At 38.9% G+C, this 18151-nt stretch overlaps 1 protein-coding gene across 8 annotated transcripts in view; it reads right to left on the minus strand.

Moving 5' to 3' along the window:
* Positions 1-1658: 1658 nt before the first annotated feature.
* LOC128238243 (trithorax group protein osa-like) overlaps positions 1659-18151 on the minus strand; it is a 37086-nt gene continuing 20593 nt past the window's right edge. For 3 of the 8 annotated variants that reach the window (XM_052953934.1, XM_052953941.1, XM_052953940.1), the window contains 12 exons: positions 17920-18104; positions 17420-17548; positions 15160-15363; positions 13987-14209; positions 12181-13696; positions 11315-12036; positions 10843-10929; positions 9765-9881; positions 8565-8734; positions 8151-8274; positions 6366-6425; positions 1659-5197 (listed from right to left, as the gene is read on the minus strand). In XM_052953934.1, the coding sequence (XP_052809894.1) occupies positions 3003-5197; positions 6366-6425; positions 8151-8274; positions 8565-8734; positions 9765-9881; positions 10843-10929; positions 11315-12036; positions 12181-13696; positions 13987-14209; positions 15160-15363; positions 17420-17548; positions 17920-18104 (5732 nt within the window). In that variant the 3' untranslated portion in view covers positions 1659-3002. The remainder of the gene's footprint in view (positions 5198-6365; positions 6426-8150; positions 8275-8564; positions 8735-9764; positions 9882-10842; positions 10930-11314; positions 12037-12180; positions 13697-13986; positions 14210-15159; positions 15364-17419; positions 17549-17919; positions 18105-18151) is intronic. The other 5 variants (XM_052953938.1, XM_052953936.1, XM_052953937.1 and 2 more) reach the window with 5 other exon arrangements.

The raw sequence follows: 18151 nt of genomic DNA on the forward strand, positions 1-18151 counted from the left end.
GTCCATTGAAGCATGACATGTGTACCAACGCCTTGCTTTACATGTGCATGTTGTCCATTGAAGCATGACATGTGTAACAACGCCTTGCTTTACATGTGCATATTGTCCATTGAAGCATGACATGTGTACCAACGCCTTGCTTGACATGTGCGATTGTCCTTTGCAACATTACATGTGTACCAACGCCTTGCTTTGCATGTGCGATTGTCCTTGGTAACATGACATGTATACCAACGCCTTGCTTGACATGTGCAGATTGTCCTTGGCAACATGACATGTGTACCAACGCCTTGCTTTACATGTGCATATTGTCCATTGAAACATGACAGGCGTACCAACACCTTGCTTTACATGTGCAAATTGTCCTTTGCAACATGACATGAGTACCAACACCTTGCTTTACATGTGCAAATTGTCCTTGGCAACCTGACATGTGTACCAACGCCTTGCTTTACATGTGCAAATTGTCCTTTACAACATGACATGAGTACCAACACCTTGCTTTACATGTGCAGATTGTCCTTTGCAACCTGACATGTGTACCAACGCCTTGCTTTACATGTGCAGATTGTTCTTGGCAACTTGACATGTGTACCAACATCTTGCTTTATATGGGTATTGTCCTTAGCAACATGACATGTGTGTCAACGCCTTGCTTTACATGTGCAGATTGTCCTTGGCAACATGACATGTGTACCAACACCTTGCTTTACATGTGTGTTGTTCTTGGCAACATGACATGTGTACCAACGCCTTGCTTTACATGTGCATATTGTTCTTGGCAACATGACATTTGTACCAACACCTTGCTTAACATGTGTATTGTGCTTGGCAACATAACACGTGACTTGACTATGACACCAAGGCCCTATGTCTATTTTTTTCATCCGAAAAACAGACATATATTTAAATGCGAGTACAGGACCAGTCAAGACAACACAAGTATTCCCTATCTTATAGGATAATGCACAACTCTATTTGTCATAGTGAACTAGTAGGGCTTTAATCATTTTTTCATGTCTATTTCAAAACTATCTGTTCAAGGCCTTGGTCAATTATGCTGGCCATCTTACTCAAATAGTGGTTATTGGTTAGGAATAGTGGTTGTTGATTGTCAGGAATAGTGGATGTTGACTGTCAGGAATAGTGGATGTTGACTGTCAGGAATAGTGGATGTTGACTGTCAGGAATAGTGGATGTTGACTGTCAGGAATAGTGGATGTTGACTGTCAGGAATAGTGGATGTTGACTGTCAGGAATAGTGGATGTTGACTGTCAGGAATAGTGGTTGTTGATTGTCAGGAATAGTGGATGTTGACTGTCAGGAATAGTGGATGTTGACTGTCAGGAATAGTGGTTGTTGACTGTCAGGAATAGTGGATGTTGACTGTCAGGAATAGTGGTTGTTGATTGTCAGGAATAGTGGATGTTGACTGTCAGGAATAGTGGATGTTAATGGTAAGGAATAGTGGATGTTGATGGTAAGAAATAAAATAACTGGTCATAAATATGCTTACGTTGATGATTGTTAGGAATACTGGCTGTTGATTGTTAGGAATTGTGGTCGTTGATGGTTAGGAATAGTGGTTGATGGTCAGGCATAGTGGTTGTTGATGGCTTACGTACATGTAAATGCAAACTAAATGAGAAACAAAAAATAGTTGTTCATAATTTATTTACACATTTTTCAATGTCTGACATAATATAAAGCTATCTGCACATGAGAAAACAGTGTTACAATATAATGTTAAACCTTTCAGATGACCAGTGACATAAACACACACATAAATATGACAAATATACAGTGAATCGATTGCACTCATTGTTGTAACTATTTCATGGGAAATCTGGACACTAGTTTAACACAGAGAAATGAGATGATATCAATACTTGTCTATTTTCACTGGTCAAAAAAGGGGATAGGAATCACAAGCAGTTGACAAATAATATAGATTAGAAATGCATTTTTTTCTCAAAATTTGAGAACACTATAAACACAAATGAGAGAATTATTGATGAATGCGTATCGGATACAGCACTTGATACTGGTAAGTCAAGGGTTTTCATAAACCAGCTTACACGCAAAGCATACTTTCTGGAATGTGGCAATGTCAACACCCTTATATAAATATCCATACAAAATTCAAATTGTTGTTAAATTCCTTGCAGTTTCTTTTACCAAACTTACTGCAGCTTTCATTGAAAACAATGGCTTATTTAAATGCTTTACCCCATGTCACATTGTGCGAGTGTATGTTACACTTACAAGATTCATTTTGTTCAAAGCGTAAAAAACAATAGCAGTGTTTTGATTAACTTTATAACAACATCTACAAGGATATTCAACAGTTATCCGACTAGGTTTACAATCATTCACAGAAACAAAGGTAAGCAAAAAGCATGTGTAGTTACCTCCCATGTCAGACTGCTATTGTTATGTGTACAAAAATAAACAATATCATAATGAAAGGTCACAATCACAACATATCATAACAAGGGCAATGAATAACATATTCGCAATACAGGCAGTAGATAGAGCTCAGCCAAACTCCTTTGATGACAATATATTTCTCAATGTACTCTCGAGATGTATGAAAACATCGCAATGTTAAAATTAAAGTGAATACAAAAATGTGAAATCTTTACTGAAAAGATAATGTTTGCAAATGGCAAAAACAGAGAAAAATTAGATCATTCTTTTTATAACACCATATACTTCAATCGCCTATATATAACAAGATGATATTTACAAGCTTATTTACAGTGAATGTTTAGAGATGATAAACAAGTTGAAAGCTCATGTTTAACATGAATCTATCTAGATGCACACAAATGAAGCATCGGCCACCTTTCTCTTTCTACATACAGTCATTCCTAAGAATTGTATCTTGAGCTTAGTTTAACTACAAATGTTAAATCACATAATATGAAAGAAATACAAAAACATATTCAATGCAGAAGTGAAAGAAATTGCACGTTAAGTCAAGTGCACAGTATCAAGGTTATGACAATTGTGAACACTGGAACAGAACATCGGAGAGCTGTGAAGCAACATTGTGATCAAGAATCTGTGACATGACCAGCGCCAAGAGGCGGTTCTGATGGTGCACGAACATCTTCCTGTTGTCGGGCACCCTAGCAAGATGGGTGAGGACAGAGGCTGCCCGCCGGATCATGTCAAGGCTTGTGCCCATCATCTCTGGGTTGTCCCGCAGCATCTGTACAGTGTGCATGTTGGCCACCTGCATGGCCTTCTGCTCCGCCGTCTCTATAAAGTCTATCAACAGTGATATGCTGGGGTGCTGCAGAGCAATACCACGCGCCGCGCTGCTGCCCCCACGCACCAGCTCCGATAGCAGCACCACTGAAAATTCCATAGTCACTTGTTCACCTTTGTTGGCCAACAGTTTTGTCAATACACTAAACAATTGCACAATACGCTCATACGGAGGGCTCGCAAGCAGCATGTCAACATTCTTATCATGTATACACAGTTTGCAGAGGGCCTCAAGAACAAGCCGCTGGGGAGAAAGGACGGAGGCAGGACCTACGGTGGGGAGAGGGTCAGACGCGCATGACGATGGGCACACAACCCAGTGTAACAGGCCGTCTATGATCGGCAAGCAAATCTCATCTGGGAATATATCGAGTTTTAACTGAGCACATATGTTAGCAAAGGTCACAAGAGTGTTTTCACGCAGGACGTTGAGACAGTCCCACCACCATTCATCAATGCCCTGAGACGTGTCCACCATGTCTTCTTCAATGTCATCGCGGTCAAATCTGCGCCTGACTCGTGAACGAGGTAGATGTTTGTGATGAAGCAGCAGCAGCTTGCCAAGAATATAGATCAGTCCAGAATGTCTCGACATCTCCACATCATTGCCTGGAATAAATGACAGGTTGCGGAAAATGTTAGACACACATATGCATCTTCTCCCCAACTCATGCTGTGCCTCTGACGTAAGGCACAGAGGTGGCTCATTTCGTTGATAAGACTCATCTTCAACACTGTTCCTCTCACCTTCCGTGTTCAGACCAAACTGAGTCTTACACGTCTGTTCAAGTTCATCACTGTCCAGCAGTTCATATTTAACAGCTAGTTTCATCCTTGGTTCATCTCTGAAGAAAGACTTGACACCTAGTTTATCATCACAATTGCTGTCATCTGAGTCATTTTTCTCTGGAAGAAGGTCTCTTGGCTCAGATTTTAAAGTAACACTTTTAATAAATGCGTTACATGTGTGGTCTTTTTCGCAGCTACAGTCAGTGTTATTCGAACTTGTTTCACATTTCTCGTTATCCAAGTTATCATTGTTAGAATGTACTTCTGATTCACAGTCTTTGTTTGAATGATACACATCCATGTCTATTTTTTCATCTTTTATTACATGTTCATCTTTAATGTCTTCAGACTTTTCAATCTTAACATCCATACATGAATCAGCCTTTCTTTTCATTGGTCTTCTGAAAAACCTCCTGCTACTGTTCTTATGTTCATTCAAGTCCTCAAGGTGGGTAACAACATGTTCAGTAAGAGGGCCTTTGCCCGTAACCCAGCTCTCAGACTGGTCCCCTGACTCCCCGTATACGTCCCAGATCTTGCTGTCACACAGGCCATCTGGGTCAGACCCTTCTTCCAGCTTCACCTCCCTTCCCTGCCTAGTAATGTGTGTGTAATTCCTGCGAGGTTTTGGAGGCCGAGCTGGCTCTTCCTTTACAGCAGTCTCAGTTTCTTTTTCTTCCTCCTCCTTTACACTGTCATCACTCTTGTTGAGAGAATCTTCCCCAATTTCTGACTTCTCCTCCTCCTCTCCTGCCTCCTCCACTCCATTCTCCTCCCCATTCTCAATACAAGCTAGACTCTTATTCACTCTGTTAATCTCTTTAACCTCTTCAGCACTTTCATCATTGTCTTTTCTCACACTCTCCAGTATTGCCATTCGTACGAGGTTTTCCTTAAACTCCTCGTGACCGGACTCAATCTGGGACTCCTCGAATATGTCAAAGATCTCGAGCAGGCATCTGCGCAGATGATCCAGGAGGACCTCAAGAAGCCCTGGCAGGTGGCCAAGACCGAAGTATGCAACAGTGGCATCGTCGTACAGCAGGATATTAAGCGTGTCCAAGGCCCAGGTGCTCTCTGCCAGCAAGCCCGACTTCAACGACATCATTATCCTCCATGCTTCTATCTGACCTGAAAAACACAAGATAATTTGATTAAATAAACTTACAATAATTCAACGTACAAATAGATTATTTCACATCCATTAGCGTTCAAGTTCAAAAGTATGCTATCATAAGTCAGTTGTTAATGACAATCAAATTTGAATTGAAATAAGTGTTGAAAATGATAACTTCAACATCATGTTTGACTTTATATTAGTGTTGAAAATGAAAATTCATATAATGTTCACATGGATACTACATAACATATTGTTACAATTATTTTAGCGACACACACACACACACACACATAGGCAACATACAGAAGAGATACAGCATACGTTTTATGGCTAGCATATAAATACTTCTGTGTTTGGACAGACATGTTGGAAAACAACAAATTAGAATAAGTTGTAATTCATTCGAGGTTGTAATATATCAACGTTTTGATGTAATGATCAATCCCTTCTTGAAGAACCATGACGTAAAACATTTTTGGTTACTCTTTTCACTAACGATTTTTAAAACAAAATGTAGGCCCTGCAGAACTGATTATTGTACCAGACCACATGCTCAAATTATGTATCATTATATATCATTGAACTGAGACACCAAAACACATGCCCAAAACACAAACGTTAGTTTAAAATTAATTAAGAACATAAAGAATATGTACAGCCTTTTTCACTGACTAACTCATTCTCACCAACTTAGGAATAAAATAGTGACTTGCAATAACAAGAAATTGTGTGAACAAGTACCAAGGTAGGACGTTGGTAACCCAACGGATGGAGAATGGAAAGTTGTGAAGGAAGAAAACACATCTCATTCATTTAAAAACACATCTCATTCATATAAAAATTAAACAGACCATAGTATGGTGCTGTTTTTAGAATAAAACTACATGCTGAAATTACTAAGTTTGAAAAGTTTGATTTTGATTTGCATAAACAACCCGAATGAATGATAAAGCAGATTAACTTTTTTGACTGATCTTAATTTATCACTTATAAACTATTGAGATTTCTATTATTTCCATTTAAAAATATTGTTTGTTACTATTTCAAAACACTCAGGTGTTTTATTTTTGACGAGAATGAGTTATGTGTTCCCTGAGGTGTGGTGGATCAAGAGCTGTTAGTGTTAGGTATAGGTGTGGGTTGTCTCCCCCCAGAGGCCGAGAAGAAACATGGCGTCACCTGTGTCTGTCAATCGACTCCTCCGACCTCCTGCAAACACAGGCCGGTAGCCATTCGGGCCTGATGTTACCAGAAATAAGCACACTCATAAGAATAGCAAACTACATATGTTGTAAATTAATAAAAGAAACATAAATACACAAATAATACAGATTTGAGGATTTCTTGTTATTAATGATTTGAAAATTCATAAAATGCATGAAAAATAAAAAATAAACTGTTATGCTCTATGGAAAGCTTTTGAATATTCCTCAAATCTGGACAAATTTCATACATATCTTGGGCGGTATTCAATAAGGTTCTTGGACTGGTCTTAATACAAGGAGCAAAATTTGGGTGTTTTCATAGGACTATAAGATCAGTTGACATACACTGAATTTAATCACTGTGGTGTGTTGAAGAATATAGATAAGTATTTTATTGAATACAGCCCCTGAAATGTGTCATAATTAGGCAGTTAGAGCAGCTATCTACCTACACAACACTAAGTACCTTAAAGTACACTTGCTTCTTCAAATATGTCCATGAAATTTCCTTCAGATGCTTCAAAGTACAGAAAACAAATGGTTTCAATGCTTATCTTGGAATCAATGCGTATCTTGGATTAAATGCTTATCTCTCATAGTTATTATTTTCAGTCTTAAGCAAATGCCTGATAGAGAAAATAAACGTAATCTTAAATTTTTACAGCATTTGTCATCATTTCCCTCAGCCATCTGGGAAAGAAACTAGTTTTTGAAAAGCAAGTACACTTTGGGTAACAAGATGTACTTCAAGGGTACATTTACACTTTGGGTACAATTTCACACAAAAGACAGAAATAAGAGGCACACTGAGACAGTTTTGCAAACACTACCCAGCTATGTGAAATTGATTGAATGTATGTTAACATGTGAATTCTTTGCTACGACATGCTTGCAAACTAGCTTCTAATAAATATCTAGTGCACGTTCACCATTATGTCAAAGATATACTTAAAAGTATTTGCGTGTGATTTTTGTTAGTATGAAGTTATGAAAAATATGGAAGTTTCTTTATACCAGATGAAAAAGGAAAAGGACTGACTGCTTTAACAGGTAAACATTTAGTGACAGTGTTGCAAGCTCACAGTTATAACAGTCACATATCAATAATCGTCACATGTTTATAACAGTCACATATCACAAATACACTCTCAACAGCAAACAATTAGCATTTAACTGTCCAGAGAATCTCTCTTTGAAGAGTCAAAATCATACATGAATCCAAAAACTCCTTAAAAGAGAGGTTGAAAGGGGAGCGAACAGCTTCCAAAAAAATCCATTACAACAAATGCACGATCAAAGTTCAACTAACAGAGACATAATTTCAAGTCAACTCAACTGTGTGTGCCCTAATTATTTAATCAATAGAGTATAATTGTATTTTGATCATCTAGCACACCTCTGAAGGAGTTTTTGATTCTTTTTTTATCAGGGAACTTATTACAAATACTGGTATTTACTTTTTTCATCTGAATTTTGTTCACAGTGCTTGACTAAGTACAACGTCACACAAAAGGTTACGATATAAATAGCATGAAAGAAATTATTGGATGAGTGAAACTATTCAACCAAGCTTTAAAAGCACAGAATATTGCTATGTTTTTACCAATCCTGTCCGCATTATGTTTGAACATTAATATCAAACAAAGTCTCTTGCACGGAAGCTTAGAACATATTGAAACATATTCATACATTTATGAAGAGCGGATAAACCGATACCCCAAGTGATATGTTATACTAAGTGTATTTAGATGATACATACCAACATCATGTCTGTTCAGTTTGCGACGTTTGTTCAACAAAGGTTGCGTAGATTCTATAGAGTCAAATGGAAAGAAGCTGTCTTTTTTAAAAGAGCCGCCCATTGGAGCTCCTTGGGGCATTTTCTGGAAATACACAATTTAAGTTCTGATTTTCTATAGAAACCTTAACCCAGACTTAACCTACAGCATTGATTCTGAGCAAAAATTGCAGTTGTATACATAGGTATTAATTGTTTCTTTTCCAAGTCCCACTTATTAATGTATTTTCATCAATATCGCTACTTCATCAAAAATCACAAAATAAGACTCTTTTTTATTTTTTACATTTTATCCCCATGGACAAATGTCTAGCAATATCATGCATGCTTGTATTTAGCATAGTATTCATTTGTGTTCCAAATTAAAGTTCCTACCTGCTTGCCTGGGGACACAGCATGGTCTCGATATCGAGGGGTTGGTGACATACGTCGACTCAGGTTTGGAGGCCCTGCATGAGGTCCCATGCTACTCGGAGGCCCATATGGGGGCATGTTTTGGTTGTACGGCCGCTGCATCATGGGTGGCCACCCACCCTGGCTTCGATCTGAATGTCAAATAAGGACAGAATTATTAATTATAGGAAAGTGGTTAACATAGCATCAATGTTCCAGAATTAAATGTGGAATCAGTGACTAAAATATATTAGGTGATGGACTGTGTCAATAACGTTACAGAAGTATTTTTAACATGCTACAGAATAAGATGCAGAGGAAATGCCATAAATTAGGAAAGACTATTTTAGTAGATTTGTTTTATTTATCAGTATATACAGAGAAATAAGAATAAGAAAAGTACTCAAAACTTATTTATAACTGTAACAAAAAGCATTTTGCAAAAATATAGCTAAAAATTTAAGTATTTTGCTTCAAATTTCCAAAACTCTCAAAGACAAGAAAAAGTTCTTCTCCAAAACATATCAACTGTTCCCATTAAGGTAATTAACTAGCTTCTATGAAAGTAATCTGTAATATCAAGCAGAAATGGAGAGATAACAGGTAATATTTTTTCAAAAGCTCATGCAAGATGGAATCTGTATCTTGGTACAAGCAAAATATAAACTTAATGGTATCTTCCAAAAAAAAGAAAAGAAAAAATATTACAGTGTCAGTGCAGAAAAATAACCAAAAAATGATCTTGGAAATTGAGAAGAAATTGACAACTTGCCAAGCTTATCATTAGGGAGAGAGGGGGCAAAACAAAAAGGAAAAGAGAAAAAAAAGGAAAGGAGGAAGAAACTGTACTTAGTTCATAGAAATTAAACATGACTAACACAATTATAGCCTCTTAATTTACAGTCAAGGTCACACTTCTAGCCAAGATATATACCATTAAAAGCACATTTTCTCCCTCAAAATGCATAATAACATAATTATAACAAAGAAGATAAAATATGCATGCAGTTTAAACTACATATTGCTGTTATTATTCCATACAATTCATAGTAATAACTTCAAGCCCTTTGGTCGACTACACAAGTTGTATGTATGTCTAGACAGTATACATAACTGACACCCACTAGCACTAAGTATATGGGGTTGCTATAAAGGAGAAATGGCTACTTTCTACCAGCATACCAGCGTATGATGCTGACGATGTATCGCTATATTCATTATATGGCTGTGGCCCCTGATATTGAGGCTCGATATAATTCCCCATCGAGTTTGAACCATTATAGGGTTGTGAACCATATGCTGTGAAAGAGAAAAGAACTCAAACTTTTCAATCACCTTAGACCAAATAGCAAAAGATCAGCAATTAAAACCTTGTTATTTTAGATTTTCTATCAGAAATTTAACATTTTGCTTTTTTTTTCAAAATTTCATTGGCAAATTTAAGGTTGTATCATTCAACAGCTAGAACAGTATCATTATGAAATGTTCTTTATTTGATTTATCAAAATTATCATGACATTAAAATGTTTGTAAAAACTGATTGAACATAATATGTTAAAAGCATGCAAGATGTGGACTAATCTAGTGTCAGGGTGCCAAGATCAATTAGCTGTGTATAGTTCAAATATCCTCACATAAGCTGGTTTTATAACCTTTAATTAGTAAATTTATGCTGTGATCAGTTATTTATGGGTACAAATTAGTTACAAGGTAGCTTGCCAACACTATTGTTGACATTATTGTGAATGGTATCATTCATAGTGTATAAGTTATTTCACAGGATGTCCAGTTTAAATGCAACTAGGTCCAGGCAACAATAGTTAGGTACACATGTACTGCATATATCCTCCATTCTTGAGATTATATATAATGCACCTATCAAATTTTGCCCAACCCGAGTTTGCGTGCACTCAGGGGATTAAAACAAACTGGACTCCCTTTTGTTCATCTTCCAGGCATTAAAAATCCTTGTGCGAAAATACAGACAAGTCTCCTGGCAGGCCTGTCAACCTCCTGCCTGTCTCGATCATCCATTGTCTCAAGTCAGCTGCCACCCTTCCTCAGGCTTATCATCGATAGGTGCATAAGCCAGCCACAGACAACACAACTTGATGAGTGAGTTACTTGTTATTTTAACAGAGGTGAGCAATCAGTCAGTTGACAAATACAGCTTGTCAGTGTGAGTGGAAATGTGAGAAACATGAAAACTTTGTGTGGTTAACACAGATATAGGTGAACACAGAGAACAAACTGTGCCTACCTAGATTACTGTCCGGCCCGTAAGGTTCGGGATAATGGGGACGGGTGGGTGTATACTGGCCCTGATCAAACCCTCGGTTGTTATAAGCTGTTGAAAGCCCAAGTATAACTCGGATTAGGCGAAAATCCTTGTGTTTTCAATATTAAAAATTGCATTATTCATCCTTATATCCATTTTAATCAAGCTGGATATGTATCTTCTACTATAAAAAATGCAATTGATGTGTTCTTTTATCACATTCTAAATTTGAAATAGTGTGCATTGGGGCAATGTTACAGACTGTTACAACAATAAACCAACAGGATTTAAACTGCAAGCTTTGTATTCAGCAGATTTTGTTTGTTTAAACCAAAACCAATAAGCAGTGCATGTTTCACTACACAAAAAATTGCATTTTTGAAAAATCTGCAGGACACAAAAGCACAGGGTAAGCATAGTGTATATTGCCATCACATTGTAGGAGAATACATACCAGGTGACATATAATCATTCCTGTTGTCCGGATAACGCTTGTTTGGTGTGCCATACATGCCTCCCTGCATTGGTTGGTTACCGTATTGACCGCCCTGGCTGCCAGGGTAACCCTGATCATTTTTAACTATTGGAGGCCGAGGAGGAAAGTTACCATGAGAGGTGTTGCCACCATGGTAACTCTGTTGTTGGCTGTACTGTTCAGGTCCCTGGTGGCCATATCGAACTGGTTCCATGCCTGGTTGCTGGTTCATGTATGGCGGATGGGGGACCCCCCCTGGACCACCTGGCTGCTGGTAGTTCATTGGGCCCTGCATTGGTCCCTGCCCCATAGGCCCCTGTTGGTTCCCAGCCTGGGAGGGCATGTGGCCCGGTTGATTCATAGGTCCATGCTGACTCATAGGAACTGGTCCCATGGGTGACTGCTGTGGAATAGGTCCCTGCGGCATGTGTCCTGACTGGGTCATAGGTCCCTGTTGGCCCATATGGCCCATGTGAACTGGATGTCCACCTGGTGTCTGACCTGGGCCAATTGGTGTGGCCTGACCTGTCCCAATTGGTGTGGCCTGGCCATGTCCCATTGGTGTGGCTTGGCTGTGCCCCATTGAAGTGACAGGCCCTACAGGACCTTGTGGCATAGAGATGGGTGGCTGGTTCACCATCTGAGTTTGAGACATTGAAGCTGGGCCAGACTGTGTTAGGCTTGGGGAACCCTGGTCAAACCTGCAAAAGAATGGATATTTTAGTTATTTGAACATGATATGAAAACATAAATCACTAGGTTACCAGCAAAATGATATAGAAAAAATTTACACACACAATTATATTCTAAGTAAAAAAACAAACTTATAGGATATAATTATTTACCTGTCTGGTTTGTTGAACTTGTTATCACCGAATGGGAATTGCCTGCCAGAGGAAGAGACGGTGTTGGTAGTGTTGGAGAACTGACTAGAAGAGCTGTCTGTCCCAGGGTGGCCCATTGATTGCTGGGTGGCTGAATATGTAGTGCTAGTAGGCTCACTGTGCCTCACTGTGTACTCAGGCATACTGCTATTGCTGTTGCTGTCTTGACTGAACATATGGGACTCATTCTTAGCTGGATATTCAGATTTTAATGATGGAGTTGGTGTGCTTGCGTTGGAAGGAGGAGCCGGGCTTCCCATGGACTGATTTTGATGGGGTGGCAAGCTTGCGTTTCTTGACATCACACTCGAGGGTGGCATGTCTGTGTTGTTCTGGTAAGGCTCAGACTTCATTGGCTCATTCTGTTGTTGTTGATGCTGCTGCTGCTGCTGTTGTTGTGAATGAGGCTGCTGCTGCATTTGTTGATGTTGTGAGCCTTGTTGGTAGTCATTTAAGTTGTGAATGGGAGACTGATGGAGTGGCATCTGGTTGGGTCCGCCTGGGGTCATGGACATTGCACCAGAGCTGGGGGGAGTGAAGGAGGATTGTGAGGAGTTTGGCTGGCCACTGGACATCACTGGGCCACCGCTGGATGACATGGTCATGTGAGGAGGACCTCCACCACCCTGCATTGGCCCACTGGAGGACATCATGCCACCAACGCTGCTAATGGGCATTGAACTTGGAGGCATTGGAGAGTTGGAGCCAGAGTTTGGTTGCTGTTGCATGCTGGGGTAAGGCATCGGCTGAGAGTTTGATTTTTGATATGGTTCATCAGCAAATGGATCTTGGCAACTTACACTGTCATTGTTTATTCTCACGGGCATGCTGTTTGGCATGCTGGTATTGCCCATTGAATTAGGAGGCATCATAGGCATTCCGTTTGGGCCTTGGCCACTGTTGTTTCGCATCATTGGGTTGTTCATTTGATTCATCTGACTACTTGGTGGCATCATGCCCGATTGATGGCCCATGTTACCCCCCTGCATCATGTTGTGGGGCATCATGCTGTTGGCTGGCATGTTCATGTTGTTCATATTACCCATCATGCCATGCTGACCCATATTGTTGTGTGGCATCATGTTGCCCTGCTGTGGGCCACCTGGTCCCATTCCTCCCATCATGCCGTTGGGGCCCTGCATTCCACCTGGGCCAATCATACTGCCCTGCGGACCCTGGGACATGCTGTTCCCCATCATGTTTGGCCCTGGCTGCATCATGTTGCCGTAGTTACCCCCGTAATTCTGGTGCCCCATGGAGCCCCCCATCATGTGTCCAGGCGCTTGCATCCCAGGTCCCATATGGTGAGGTCCACCCATGCTGTTGGGTCCCATCATTGGTCCAGCGTGCGGTGGTCCAGCGTGCGGAGCCATGTTGTTCATCATGTGGTTTCCAATCATACCCTGTCCCATGTGACCCATGTGCTGGTCGTTGCCCATGTACTGGCTTGGCATTCCATCCTGGGAGCTCTGGGAGGCTGAAACAAACACGGTCAATCTTAAATACTTCAAGATGGTAGTTTAATAACAGTTAATTTTCTAAAAATTAATGATTTCCGATTGACAATCTATTTATTCAAGACAAACAACAAGAGAAAACTGCTTATCTTTTTTTGGTGCAGACAACTGAAGTTTATGTACTATGCTACCAGTGACATCACGGCAACTGTTTAGAAACCATAAAATCTTCTAAAATCAGAGAATTTCCCTGGCTTACGAGGTTACTCTTCCGGGGAAATACTGGTATACATGTGTTTATTATTCATACCTGGTGAAGGTGCTCGGTGTTTATTCTTGGCAGCCCGTTTCTTCTCAAGATCCTGATCCATTTGAGCCAGTACAGGTGCAGGGTCCATGTTACCCCTGTCATACCGACACTCATGCGCAAACAGGAACTTTATGTAATTCTTCTTCAGGGTGAATGCGGCACTCGCTGAGCCACTCACATTGATCAGACCACAGATCTCCTTCCACTTTTTTGCCTTGGTCACCTGAAATCATTGGAGTTTTTTTTTTACCTTATATAGAAGGGGGCTGTTTAACCTCTGGAAATCAGCATAGCTTTACCCCTAAATATTTTTCCAATCAAATATGTTAATTCAATGCCTAAATGCAAAGTCATCCATTGTCCTTTATGTCAGGGGAAGTAACTCAACTACAAACGGTAAAACTTGATATTTTATCATAAAACTATGCAGTGATATCCCTTGAACAGAAGAGTAATATGCGGCAATGGGAAGTTACCGCTGTGTGGCATTTGTATTTTACCACGTATGGTATTTTGTCTCCATATATCGAGCTTTCCTTGCAATTTACATGTAAACAATGAAAAATGTATCACAACTTTTCCCTTCTCAAGGGTCTTAGGCCCCTTCCTCAAAGTGTACAGGTACCGAGGTACCGAATGAGGAGTATCCTATACAGGTAGGATGAGAAGTACATATTTCCTTTTTTTCCTTAACAGTGAAATGTGATTATGTGCATTCATCACTCATTGTTCCTGAATAGCTAGGTGATTTGATGCACATGCTTATACGTGTTGATCATATGGCCAAGAGATTTTTTTGTCATTTCTGATAAAATTACAATCAGTATTCTTATCATGTAAAACTGGGTCAGTATTCATAAAACATTGTAAGTTTATTTCCTAAAATGTTCATAGACAAAATTCAAAGAAAAGTGTTTGTGTTTTTCAGATATTATTAAAATATTAAATCATATAATATTATTATCAGTGAAATACAAAATTTAAGAAAATTATTTAAGGTAGGAAATGACGAAAAAAAGTTTTATGATTACCGGCCTTGATGTCTTTCAACATAGAGGCCAATTCTCCACAACAATGTTATGGCACACCTCGTCTGTGAAAAATTGCATTGCAAAAATAAATTGAGCAGAATATTAAACATTATTTGCTAGAGAAATCTGTGACAACCATTACCTCAACCATTCCTCCCTTCTCCTGCACAATAACATAGAGCCGGTAGAGATCTATGGGCTGCTTGCTGATGACGGGCATGTTTGAGATCGGAGAGCCCTTCTCGTCGAGAAAGGCAAACAGACGGTCCAGGAAGGGCTTCCGTTCACCCTCCATTCCCATTTCGTACAGTTTCATATAGTCTCCTCCGCCGCCACCACCAGATTTCTGTAATGGGTAAACATGTAGAGTAAGGATCGTATCATATAGGTACATGTTCATGTAAATGTGCATCTGAAAACTGTTCAAAGAGCAATCATAATTATATGACAATGTTACAAGAGTATTTTGTTGTTTTCTAATTCCATTTCTAAGGCTCAAGGATCTGGTTTTTTAAATGCTAAAATTTCATGAATCAGAAGGCATACGTGATGAAGCACTACCTTGTAACAGTGTCACCAACAAGGGTAGACAGTTTAAACAAATCATTAGAGTCTTGAAAAAAACAACACATTTCATGTTTCATCAGATTTTCATTTCATTACAAAAGATAAAGATTATTTAATTAAATTAAGATTAAACTCCAAATTTATAAAATATGGAACAATTGTTTGCAATCAATCAACATTCAAAAGATGGAAGAAAAAATAATGAAACATTCAACATGCAAAGAATGATAACAAAGATTGAGTGACATATAATACAGTTTAACAACAGCTAGAACAATGATTCGGTGCTGTACTATCTTAAGTGAGAAGCTTCATGCAAAAATCATCGGAGAGAGACTTGTCTCCACAATTTAGAGTTGCCTCCCTTTACATACACATTTACAGATAATTTCTGCAGTGATATACCATTCTATCTGATGAAACATGAACATTGAACAAATGACACTAACATTCCTGGAGAAATGAGATACATGGTCTTTCTAGAGCAGCATGCAAAAACAAAGAGGACATGTCATAAAGTTGTCACTTGCTTTTGGTGAAAATAACAGTTGTATTGATGCTGAGATTGAGAATACACTAGATACCAGTAACTGTGATTGTCACTCCTTGAGCAAGTTTCTAGTTACATAAAAGGTAGATGGCACACTAGTAACATATTAACATATTAATTTGCAGTATTAGCACCTTGTCTATAACTGTCCATGTACTGCCATTCTTACTAATGAATTCTATCCGATCTATGGTTTTGTATGTCGAGAGTGAGAAATGAAGTGTGTTGCCAATACATATACCATAAATGGGGCCTTGTATCCTTTTAAACAAAGAAATTAAAAATGAAATAATGGAGAATAAATGCATGCAAATGAATGACAATGTAGAAGCCTAGTTTACAGAACAACAGTATATGCCATGCAAAAGAAATTTCCGTTTAACAAACTCATTTTTTTAAATTCTGAATGCGGTTTTAAACATAGACTTCAATTCTAATATTTTTTAATATTGCAAATGCTTGTTGAAAATAATGCAGATGTAACAGGCAAAAAATAAAGAGTGAATATTCCCATCCAAACCAAACTGTAACAAAACTGAACCCCGTAAACTGTGGGACCTATAGACACAGTAAACTTTCTATCTGCCCATGTGCAGTGATCATCAGCATGGATGTGCATATAATACGGAAAGTGAATCGACTCAGCTAGAAGACAATGGACAAAAACATTCTTACACAGCCACTGAATAAGTAGACAACACCAGCCATCTCCAGTCACATACAATGCAATGTCACCTACTGAATCAAGTAATTCCTAACAGGTTCTTGACCCTTCAGAATTAGTACTTCTTTAAAAATAAATAGTTGTTAAAAAAATTTGATATGTGGAATTATGTAATGTTCTATATAGGCCTTCACATCAACGAGCGTATAACAAAATACCGCAAAGATCACGAATTTCAATTACGGGTAAACATAAAAAAGTTTACAAATCAAATTAAAAGCTTTATTTCAAAATCAGTTTTTTTTGCCTTTACTTTCGTTCAAAGCTATAAGTTTTGAAAAAGCAAGTTAAACAAATTGAAAAAGAGATTTTAAGGTAAGTAATATCATAATATTAGTGCGTTGATAAAATGTCCCCTTTTTCCACTAGAGTAACAGTGATTCAGAGTAATTTGCCTTGACACAGGTGAATGTGACTGGAGACGGATTGGCGAGTCTCATAATAAACAAGATGTAGCAAGACAACCACCAGGACTTGGGGCAACGTTCCCTCTAGGTCTCATATGATACAAGATACACAGTGTCAACAGTCGCCCATGGGCGGCGGGCGCATGCCACTTACTCCGGATCCCCAGCCGCTTGGGCTTCCTATATTATCAATATCCTCATGTGTGCCTGACGACGCTATGCTTGCCCCACCAGGGGAGGGGGCTACCCTGGTGAAGGCCAACTGACTTATACCAGTAACCTCCTACAAAGCAACATCGCATTGTTCACTTTAAATAGATCTTAACGATTAGTGAGAGAAGTGTTAACATATAAACATACAATGTGTTAGTACTGAATAAAAACATGATGATGCATAAGCTATGCCATGTTGGCTCTCCTTATCCAATATAATAAAAACAACCTTTTTCCGAAAAAATTATGTGTTACACCTGTTTGTTCAATTTTACAAAAACAGCATCAAGTCAAAGCCCTTCCATATTCCATCATTGAGCATCATTCTTTACAAATTTACAAGTCTAAATATAAAACCTTTGCCCTTTGTTAGTCAACATAATATCATAATAATCTTTAAATACGAATTACTCAAGGAGATTGTTATAAGCCTATATTTACCGTTTTCTTCTTTTTCTCTGGTGGTTCCCCAGGGTCATCTTGTGATGGTGTAGGGATACAGTTCTGCATGGCTGGAATGGGCTCCATTGGGGGAAGAGAGTGGCTATCGTTACTGTTCCCCCCCTCTATCGACAGACTTGTTACTGGGCTTGTGATGCTCTGTGTGACTGTCGTGGAAGTCTCCACTAATAATGAAGTAGAAGAGATTGCATACAGGTTTTGTTTTGTTTTA

The sequence above is a fragment of the Mya arenaria genome, chromosome 6, assembly GCF_026914265.1.
Source record: "Mya arenaria isolate MELC-2E11 chromosome 6, ASM2691426v1".
Taxonomy (NCBI): domain Eukaryota; kingdom Metazoa; phylum Mollusca; class Bivalvia; order Myida; family Myidae; genus Mya; species Mya arenaria.